Source organism: Aegilops tauschii, chromosome 7 (assembly GCF_002575655.3).
Source record: "Aegilops tauschii subsp. strangulata cultivar AL8/78 chromosome 7, Aet v6.0, whole genome shotgun sequence".
Taxonomy (NCBI): domain Eukaryota; kingdom Viridiplantae; phylum Streptophyta; class Magnoliopsida; order Poales; family Poaceae; genus Aegilops; species Aegilops tauschii.
Genome location: NC_053041.3, coordinates 632,295,133 through 632,306,489, shown reverse-complemented (window position 1 = coordinate 632,306,489; position 11,357 = coordinate 632,295,133). Strand labels below are relative to the sequence as shown.

Below are 11,357 nucleotides of genomic sequence, written 5' to 3'. Positions count from 1 at the left end.
TACACAATAATACATACACCAACACACCTATTATATATTACTTCCAGAAGGAAATGTTACAAAGATTAAAAAAATTGACAAGCTTGTCAACTAATTAGTTCTATGGTAGTATCCTTGCGACTATTAGGCACTCCCTTTATTTTTCTTCATTAGATCACATCATCCATATATAAACAAAGAACACTTGAAATGTTTTTAGTAGTATGCCTTGCTGGATAAAAATCATACACTTTGGTGAAGCCGTTCACTGATAGATCTCGATCACATCTCATGCTCCCACTTGATAATTTTGTAGTCCTTGTACCCTGCTTTTCGTGAAGAGCTCATGCCAGTCATCCTTATGACGTTGATGACTTCTCCTGTTCCCAAGCATAAGCTTGTACTCCCTCTGTAAACTAATATAAGATCTTTTAGACAACTTCTTTCTATACCCTTGGGCAATAAGTTTCGGCAAATTGGGTATACCATTGATCTAAAAGATCTAGTGATATAAAAGTTCTTATATTACTTTTCAGAGGGAGTACATGAGAAAGAAAAACACTCATTATATCAATACATACACAAACACACTCATTATTAATAATTGAAAAAGGAAACATGATACAAAGATGATAGAAATTACAAGCTTATCACTTAGGCTGTTACATGATAATATCCTTGCAAACATAAGGTAGTCCCTTTATTTTTCTTCATTAAAGCAAACCATTCACACATAAGCAAAGCATACGGCAAGGGTACTTCAGAGTACTCCTTGGATAAACTTTTATGAAACCGTTCACTTGTAGACCTCGATAACACCTCATGCACCCAGTTTCTTGACAATTTTGTAGTCGCTAAACCCTGCTTTCGTGAAAAGCTCATGCCAGTCATTTTCACTACGTTGACGGCCTCTCGTGAACACAAGCATGAGGATGTCCATTAGAGTCTGTGCCTCAAACATGGCTGGTCCTAATGATGGTTCGACCACAATGTCTATGACAATCACCTTTCCTCCCTCCTCACGTGAAGGAATGGCATTCTTACATTGGGTTAGGATTTTGACACAATCGTCGTCACTCCAGTGGTGCAACACAAGCTACGAACAAAAAGTATATAGCCCTGTTAGCCTCAGTTGAATATTAAACTATAGTACAATTTTTTAGATTTATTTGCTTTTTTTTGTCTGCACTGGTGACACAAGTCCTATATCACAAAAAATACGTACCTTGAGCATCACCGCCTGAGCCTTCGGGACGGTGTGGAAGAGGTCACCGGCGACATAGTTGACTATGCCGTCAGAAGGAGTTTTGTCGATCACCTTGGGGAGATCCAGCACGGTGCACTTGACATGCGGGTGAGCCTTGGTGATGGCCCTCGCCGTGGTTCCATCACCACCACAGCAGTCAGTTAGAGACTCAAGCCCCTTGAAGAGGTCATGGCACTCACGCATGATGGTGCCGATCCCAAGGTTGTCGTGGGCGGCCAGACCTTCGGTGACCAGTGCGTCGAGCTCTGGGTCCAAGGCCGCTGTGCTCTCGTCGAAGAGGGACGCGCTATGCACGTCCTCGAACACCGATGGCACCGGTCCAGTGGCGTCCTTCTTGAACCAGTCAGCCATCCCCAGCGCAGCTTCCATGTAGTGCCGGGACGTCCCAGCGAGCACAAAGGACGTCTGGCTGTGGTGCTCCTCGGCGACGACGCCGTCCACGAGGATGCGGGACAGGGGGTTGAGGCGGAAGAGCTCCTCCCCAGAGTCGTTCTTGCCGCCGTTGGCGAAGACGCCTGAGGTGACCAGTGCGCGCATCAGGCGGCCGAGGAACGGCTGCTTGCTTGCCGGGATGGACAGCGCAGCCGCCAGGTCGGGCAGCGAGGAGACCCCGCCGAGGTTATGGATCGCGGTCGGGATGCCGAGCTTAACGGCGCAGCGAAGCCCCATGGACGTGAGGTAGTAAAGGGTGTGGCGCCACAGGTCGGCCTGTGCCTGCAGGAGCTCGGCATCCTTGGGTACCTCGATCTCCGGTGCCTGGGCGTCCATTGCTCTATCGATGTCGTTCACTAGCTGCTTTTTCTCTGCTCAGCCAGCTTGACCTAACCTGATGTGAATAATTGGATGTATGCGAGCTGGGTTTAAATAGACTGCCTAGCCACCTATTAGCTTGTATACTGTGACATTATTTGCCTTAGACTACCCACAGTGAGAGTAACATAGGTAGTAACATCACATATATCTAGGTTAAATAGATGATGTGGCATGCAATAAATAAAGAAAGAGATAAAAGTGGTAACATGGCTAGTTACTACTAGTATGAGTAACATCACATATATCAAGGCAAGATGTGTCTATAGCCTAATAAATGAAGTGCTCCATGTTACCACACATATGTTACTCCCCACTATAGAGGTAGTAACACAGACTAGTAACATGGGCATGTTACTACTCTATGTTACTACCCATTGTGGCTAGTCTTATTACTTAGACTACCCACAGTGGGAGTAACATAGATAGTAACATCACACATATCTAGATAACATAGATGATGTGGCAAGCAATAAATGAAGAAAGAGAGGCATGTGGTAACATAGCTAGTTACTACTATTATGAGTAACATCACACATATCAAGACAAGATGAGTCTATAGCCTAATAAATGAAGCGTTGCATGTTACCACACATATGTTACTCCCCACTATAGAGGTAGTAACATAGAGTAGTAACATGCCCATGTTACTACTCTATGTTACTACCATTGTGGCTAGTCTTACTACTCCAATTAATTAATGTCACCCTCACCTGGAAGGCGAGGTGTTTTTTTTCTTCCGATAAATGCGTAAGGTTGTTGAGTAGGTGGATTGGAAATAAATGTCAATCAATAGGAGTTGTATGTACTTGTCTTCCACGTATACCACATCCTTTTTTTCAGAGGAACGTATACCACATTCTTGGTTTCTACCCTACAATCATGGTTAATAGTACAACCAACAACCGGATATATAAAGTTGTCAATGTCATATATAATCAACTTAATAGCCAGCAACTGGATATATAGAGTTGTCCATGTCATTTATAATCAACTTAATAGCCAACATGTATAGTAGCTACTACCTTCGTCCTGATTTATTGGTCATTTTTGTATTTTGTGTCAAACTTTGACCCTAGTTTTAACTAACAAAATGTTAATGTAAGTCATAAAAAATAATATAATTTAAAACTATGTTCAAATACGAATCCAATGATATAATTTTTAGTTACAGGCACTAACATACTGTTAGTTAAATTTATGATCAAAATTTGACACAAAATACGAAGGGGACCAATAAACCAGGACGGAGGTAGTAGTTGCTAAGTAGTACTACTTTATTAATGCATGGTCTATCGTACACACTCACAATATTTCTTAGAGCCCATGCTGCAGCCGGTTGTTAATCTATAAGCCGTTTCCCTTCTCTCTTCTTATATCTTATCCAACTCAGAACAAATATAATTGTTTAATTTTTATAGCCTGTTGACTGTACGTTATTATACTTGCTCTAGCTGATGTGGATTAGAACAATTGAACTTTTAGGGAACAAATTAATTACCCCATGCACATTTCTTTATTTTCAATACAACTAATCTACACGACAGACTAATGGGGCAGCGCATGTGCTTGCCTCTCATGGTTTCGGGTGTCCCCCATATGACAAATATGTCTGGCATATGGATCTCCCAATTGATATAGCCCGTGTTGTGACCGCCGATAGGGTTGGTCCGATGTACTTTTGGAATGCCATGTGTTCCAGATAAAAAAAATACAGCTAATCTACATGGTCATTATAATGTTTAGTATCATGATAAAACCAGGAAAACTTTGTAATCCTCTTAGCAAACGCGGCAAAAGTCAGGGAAATATATGGGTTGTCCTATGCTTAGGTAACTCTTTGTCCCAGCCACTCATTTTCCTCCCGGACCCAAGCGCCTGTGAGACTGGGTAAAATTGACGCCGAGTAAAACCGGAATGGAACCCTTGATTCCATAGAATTCAAATCGAACCAATGGGCAAGATAGATAGGTACCTAAGTATATACATAAAAAATTCACTCTTGCAAAATTTATGTAGATTTTTTTTTCACTTTAAATGTAATAGTTCCCTCTATTAATTTAGCAATAAGGTGAAACGTTCTCTGGCGAACGTCAGCTAGGAGCGTTTTTCTAGTGAATGCCCCTCACCGACATGTCGCCCGCCGTGCTGCCACTACGAGCTCCACCAATGGCCTAGTTCACATTGTCCTAATTCATGAAAATTGGATACTGAAAAGAGAATTGCTGGGATTGGAGAGCAGAAAATTCTTGAGCGTTCCCATGGCATACGAAACACTAGTGGCCATCTACCAAACACTAATAAAAAAATGGCCATTGGTCCCGGTTCGTAAGATCCATTTGTCCCGGTTTTTGAACCGGGACTAAAGGGTCGTTACTAAAGCCCTAGGCCTTTAGTCCCGGTTCTTACACGAACCGGGACAGATGGGCCTCCACGTGGCCGGTGCGGCGAGCCCAGGCAGGAGGGCCTTTGGTCCCGGTTGGTGGCACCAACCGGGACCAATAGGCATCCACGCGTTAGCAGGTGGCAGGAGCTGATGTTTTTTTCTTCTGAAAGGGGTTGGTTTAGGGGGTAATTTAGGGTGTGTTAGCTAGCTAATAGAGAGAAGTGTCCTCTCTTATCTCCGTGCTTGGTTTACCACTACTGCTATGCCTAAACATGGCTTAGATTAAAGTGAAGGCAACATGTGTTGCATGTCGAAAGTAATACTAATCCTAACTTGATCAAGTTTGGATTAGTACTACTTTCGACATGCACCACATGCATGTTGCCTTCACTTCAATCCAATCCATGTTCATTTCACCCACTGATATATAATAACTCTTCATGCTCGCATCATGCATCATCATAATAATAAGTCCTACTAATCATCATCATACAACTTCTACTCGTTATTAATAACAAGTCATACGATCATCATCCTCATAGTCATCGAACCAACCCTACTTAATTGCTCTTAGCACATGATCATCAGTATTAGGTAGGACCTAAATACCCTCTTTAAGGTAAAATAGCATAAAACAATATAGACCCTGACTCTCCATTATGGAGAATGGAGATCATCCTGTCTCCAATTCTCGCGCTTCGCTTCCTTTTGCTTCCAAGAACCTCCTTACGACTGTCCATACATTTTTTCCTGTCTTCATGTCTCCACTTCTTTTAGAAATCCGGTATGGATAGTTGAGATTCGTAGGATGACCTGGCTGTATATTCAAAACATCAAGGCTACCATTCTGATACATCAAATGAGGCACACAATCCTCTGGGATTATCTGTTGAAAAACATAGTAATAACTTCATAGTTAGCAATGATGTACTAGTTTTAGAAGTATGCAAAAGATGCATGAATGTCGTAATAGTAAAAAATCTTACCAGGGTATCTCCATAGTAGTTACCGTAGTTCAACACGTGCACTAGTGGCACGTATTGATCATAATGTTGAGGAGTTTGATTGTAGATATTGTAATTCTCGAGATCAGTAGAAAATGCGATCAGATGATTTTTCTCCTGATAAATTAATTCGGAGCCTTCGGTGTAGTAGGTTCTGTCTACCATCTTCCGCACATTCTTTGAAGAATGAAAATAAGCTGTCAATGGAAATAAGCTGTCAACTATTTTGAAATGAACAATATATAGCTAATAACTATGTTTGAGAAACTCACATAGCGGTAGAATTGGAGGCGTATCAACAAGGACCCAAATGTCCATATTGTCTTGCTCGATTTCAGGATCGCCAAGATCCATGGTGACAAGCTTATCCTCATGAAAACCATACATCTTGCAAAGTGCTTCCCATTTTTTGCAACCAAAATGGGTTACGCTCTCAGAATTGTACAACTTTACTTCAAAATCGACACCATAATGGGTCCTTAGGTGAATTTCTTTGTTTCGAAACTCTCATGGTCTTCAAAACCCATCCTCTCCAAGACATAGCGTCTTGCATGGCATGGTATAAGCTAGTCGAATTGTAAAAGATGAAAATTACACGTTGAAATAGTTGAAGTCGTGCTTAATTACGAAAAAAAACACTTGTCGTCGTTGCGTATCGTTGCAACATCGAAGGTCTCCTCCAGCTTAATGCTGAAGCGCCGATCTTCGCCCAGGTGAGGCCTGTCGCACAGACCTCGGTCGTCGTGGCACCAGTCACACTCCCCCGGGAGACTTTCGTCGTCCGAGTACAACATTTCCTATGTTCATAATTCAAATATTAAACTTGTACAATTAAATATATGTACTATAAAAAACCTAAATTAGATCATTATTATTCATCACAGGCTGACTATCGGTCTGTCGAGTCTTTTCTTGAAAACTCTCAGCTCATGTGGTGTACATATTCGACCGTCGGTGATGGTAGCTCCTCCTTTCATTCCCGAGTGCATTACACCAAGTTGTCTAGCACACGGGAATGAAGGAGAAGCTACCCCCACGACAATAGTCGGGATTCTTCGTGCTCTCATATATATATGGTAAATACTCTCCCTCATTGATTCCTCTCTGACATTTGCGACCGTCGGTGATGGTAGCTCCTCCTTTCGTTCTCGAGTGCATTACACCAAATTGTCTAGCACACAGGAACGAAGGAGAAGCTACCCCCACGACAACAGTCGGTATTCTTCGTCCTCTCATATATGGTAGAGACTCGACAAACTTAAAGTCAACCTGAAATATCGTTTAATTATCTTTCTAAAAAAGGACATATCGAGCGCCTAAAATTTGCCGGAACGGAAATATACATGTTTTTATCTACATCATATGAGCATTCAAACTTGATGGCCATTACATTTCAATGGTTCAAAATATGAGCAAAAACATTTCAAAATATCTTATAGGACTCATATTGACATGCATGGAGATTTGGCTGGTCTCACCTCGAGGTCAGAGCGGGGTCGGTGACGGGGATGACGGCGGGGATGATGGAGGGGGCTCCTAGATTTCTGCAAAAACAAAAACCCTATAAGCTATCAACCACTACTAGGAAAAGGGCTATAGCTAATATGGACATTAATGGCGCACCATGTATGTGGTGCGCCACTGCTATATAGCAGTGGCGCACCAGATACAGGTGCGCCATTAGTGTCCTCATTACTAATGGCACACCAGACACACGGTGCGCCATTACTAGCAATTTTTTTTCCAAAACTATTAATGACGCACCAGGGCACAGTGCGCCATTACTAGTTTTAACTAGTAATGGCGCACCACACGCTCCGTGCGCCACTACTAACATTTTTTTTTTACTTTTTTTTTTAAAACTAGTAATGGCGCACTTGGGTACAGTGCGCCATTACTAGTTCAAGCTAGTAATGGCGCATCCCAAACACGGTGCGCTACTACTAACAATTTTTTTTGCAAAACTAGCAATGGCGCACCACGTAACAAGTGCGCCATTAGTAACCAGGGTTACTAATGGCGCATTTTTATGTGGTGCGCCATTGGTAACCTGAGACCAGCTAGATATTTTGGACAGCCACCTACCACACTCACTTTCCCCACTTCATTCTCTCCACCTCCTCCTCCAAGCTTGTCTCGGTTGCCTCCTCCTCCTCACCTCATTTGTTTGCACCATAGATTCACCCAAATTAAGTGGTTAAATTACCTTTTTTTGATAGGTAAGTAAGGGGAAAGATTTCTTTATGTTGTAGATCTACTTTTCCCCCCCTCCAACAACGTGCACATGCACTTTTTATGGCCTAGCTAAATCTACGTATGTTTGTGGTGTTGCATATATGTTTGTGTTTGCAGGTACCGGTATTTGAAATGCGATAGTTGCCAATATTTTGCCGGAATGTTGATTCATTTCCGTTTCGGCGAGAATTTGGCACTATGCATTCTTTTTGGTCCTATTTTTAGGCAAAGTCATGCCAAATTTTTTCTTGGTTCTAAAATATCGTTTTGCTCTACCCCGCAGGCGACCATGGTCCGCACGATGACCGAAGGCATCGTGAATAGGTTTTTGAGCTCCGCGAAGGCCGAGATGCTTCAAAAGAACGAGACGGAGATAAGATGTCCATGTCAAAGATGCAAGCTGAAGAGCCTTATTGCGGACCCAGATTCCGGACAGGTGCGGGACCACTTGCTCTTCCGTGGTTTCATGGATGGCTATCGGTGGCAAGGTGATGAAGATGACTATGAAGTCGTCCATGGGGGCCGGGCAAGAAATGAGGAAGGGCAGCAAGACAACCACCGCCACGAGGGCGGGCGAGAAGATGAAGAATCTCCAGGACATGATCACGACGGTGATGATGTACACAGCCATCATGTAGAAGATCCCGGACATGATGATGAGGAAGATCAAGACGAAGGGCATGATCATGAAGATGAAGATGCCGGAGCAGACGCGATGGACCATCGATGGGCTGGGTGCAGGACCCTCATATTCAAGAGCTGCTTCTCAAGCAGACGGATAACGCAAGAGCTGCCACCCTAGAGAAAGCCAAGCTGGATCAACTGGAGATAGACGCGGTTACTCCATTGTATGAAGGATGCAGGCCTGAGGATACCCGCCTGAAAGTAACGCTCATGGCTCTGGAGATGAAGGTAAAACACAAAATGACCGACGCATGCTTCGACGAGAACATGTCAATCTGGCACGAACGTCTTCCCAAGGGGAACAAGTGCCCGATCAGTTTCGAGGAGGCGAAGAAAATCGTGTGTCCTCTGGATTTACCGCACATGAAATACCATGTGTGCATGAGCAATTGCATCATTTATCAGGACGAGCACGCGGAGTCTACCATATGTCCGGTGTGTGGCGTCACTCGATACAAGAAGAGGAAGAAAGCTCCTCGAAAAGTGGTGTGGTACTTTCCGGTCACTCCTCGTCTGCAGCGGTATTTCGTGGACCCTAAGCTAGCAAAGCTCCTGCGTTGGCACGCGGATAGGGAGGAGAAGAAGCGAGAAGATGACGAAAATGATCTGGAGATAAATAAAAAAGACAAGAGGCTGAGTCACCCTAAGGATGCGAGCCAGTGGCAAGCGTTGAACTTCGAACACCCAGAATTTGGGGACGATCCAAGGAACATCGTGCTGGGCGCGAGTACCGATGGAGTCAATCTGTTTGGCAGCCAGAGAAGCACACATAGCACCTGGCCTGTGTTTGTGTGGATGTAGAACCTTCCCCCCTGGTTGTGCATGAAGAGGAAGTACATTCACATGAGTATGCTAATTGAAGGGCCGAAACAACCAGGGAACGACATTAATCTGTATCTGGGGCTGTTGAAAGAAGAGCTAGACACGCTGTGGAAAATGCCAGCCAATACGTGGGACGCCGCAGAGAAAGAATATTTCCATATGAGAGCCGCACTGCTCACGACGGTGCACGACTATCTCGGTTACAGATATCTCGCGGGGCAGGTGGTCCACGGATTTTCTGGATGCGTCAGGTGCATGGATGACACAACGTATCGCCAGCTAGATAGAGATCCCGGTCTTCGAAAACCGTGTTCATGGGACATCGAAGGTGGCTTCGCGACGATGACTCATGGAGAAAACGCAAGGATCTGTTCGATGGTGAAACCGAACCCAGAAGACGCCCGCGTACGAGGACCGGCGAGGAAATAGACGAGGTGTTGAAAAATTGGAAAGAGTGCCCAGAGCCGGGAAAGAAGCGAATGGCGCCAGAGCCGCTGCTGAAGGTATGGAAAACGAGGTCTGTTTTCTGGGACTTGCCGTACTGGAAGATCCAACGTGTGCCTCACAGCCTTGATGTCATGCATATCACGAAGAACGTGTGCGAGAGTCTGCTTGGTACCCTGCTCAACATGCCAGAGAGGACCAAAGATGGGCCGAAAGCAAGGGCAGACTTGAAATCAATGGGCATCAGGGAGGAGCTTCACACTAATGATGATGATGATGAGGCGAAGCAGGACACGGAAAGTCGTCGCAAAGGCAAAAAGGCCAAGAAGACAGGAAATGACTACCCTCCCGCGTGCTTCACTCTAAGTCAGGAGGAGATCGAGTAGTTTTTCACCTGCCTCGTAGGAGTAAAACTTCCTTACGGTTACGTGGTAAAGATAAGCAGATACCTAGACTCAACGAAGCAGAAGTTCAGCGGGATGAAGTCTCACGACTGTCACGTGCTGATGACGCAGATACTTCCAGTTGCAATCCGGGGGATCATGGACGCGCACGTCCGTGAAACGCTATTTGGCCTATGCAACTTTTTTGACGTCATCTCTCGGAAGTCGGTTGGCGTGAGGCAACTCAGAAGGCTACAGGAAGAGATCGTGGTGATACTATGCGAGCTTGAGATGTACTTCCCGCCCGCATTCTTCGATGTTATGGTGCATCTGCTGGTCCATATCGTGGAGGATATCATCCAACTCGGGTCGACGTTCCTGCACAGCATGATGCCGTTCGAAAGGATGAATGGTGTCATCAAAGGATACGTTCGCAACATGTCACGTCAAGAGGGAAGCATAGCCAGGGGCTTTCTGACCGAAGAGTGCATCTCCTACTGCATGAATTATCTAGGCATCGAGAACCCCGTTAGTCTGCCCGTCAACAGGCACCTCGGCAGGCTCGCTGGATGGGGTCACCACGATGGTCGCCGCGAAATGCATGTCGACTTCGAGGGTCAACTCGCCGACTTTGAAAGAGCAAACCTAGTCGCGCTACAACACATAGACGTGGTTGATCCTTGGGTGATAGAGCACAAAACCTTTATTGAGAAGACGTACAATGACTGAGGCCAATAGAGGATGGACGGAGATATAATCAAAGAGCACAACTCATGTTTCACGCGTTGGTTCAAGGAGAAGCTTCTGTCATACCCTTTACATGAGGATTCCTCCGCGGAAGAAAAACTCATATTCGCCTTGTCAGAGGGCGCCGAGCACAACCTGATGACCTATGAGGCGTACGATATCAACGGCTACACATTCTACACCGAGGACAAGGACATGAAGAGCGATGGTTATCAGAACTCCGGGGTAACGATGGAATCCTACACCGGTAACGACAAGGACAGATACTACGGAAGGATCGAGGAGATCTAGGAGCTGAGCTACGCTGGAGAGAAGGTCCCGATGTTCCGTGTCAGATGGGCCAAGAGCGTCCTAAAAGAAGACCGGTATTTCACCACCATGGTTATACCCGAAGCCAAATCCAAGACCGCGGGCGCAAACGTCACCGCGAAAAATGAGCCATGGGTACTGGCTTCCCAAGTGGACCAATGCTTCTTCATTATCGACCCGTCAAAGCCCAGTCGTGTTGTCGTGAGGAGAGGCAAAAGGAAGATCATCGGAATGGATGGAGTCGCCAATGAGCAAGACTTCGACAAGTACGGCGACCCGAAGATGGA

At 45.0% G+C, this 11,357-nt stretch overlaps 1 protein-coding gene across 1 annotated transcript; it reads right to left on the bottom strand.

Moving 5' to 3' along the window:
- Positions 1–2,087, bottom strand: LOC109753756 (daphnetin O-methyltransferase 1). Its single transcript, XM_020312676.4, has 2 exons — positions 1,205–2,087; positions 1–1,075 (listed from the first exon to the last, which is right to left on the bottom strand). Exons 1-2 carry the CDS (start codon positions 2,012–2,014, stop codon positions 800–802), a joined length of 1,086 nt encoding a protein of 361 aa, XP_020168265.1. The 5' UTR covers positions 2,015–2,087; the 3' UTR covers positions 1–799.
- Positions 2,088–11,357: the final 9,270 nt, after the last annotated feature.

Bases quoted from the DNA above. Each gene is read 5' to 3' on its own strand.
- LOC109753756 (XM_020312676.4), bottom strand. From the start codon at position 2,014: ATGGACGCCCAGGCACCGGAGATCGAGGTACCCAAGGATGCCGAGCTC. The intron at 1,076-1,204 runs GTACGTATTTTT...TTTTGTTCGTAG, and splicing joins CTCAGGCGGTGATGCTCAAG to CTTGTGTTGCACCACTGGAG.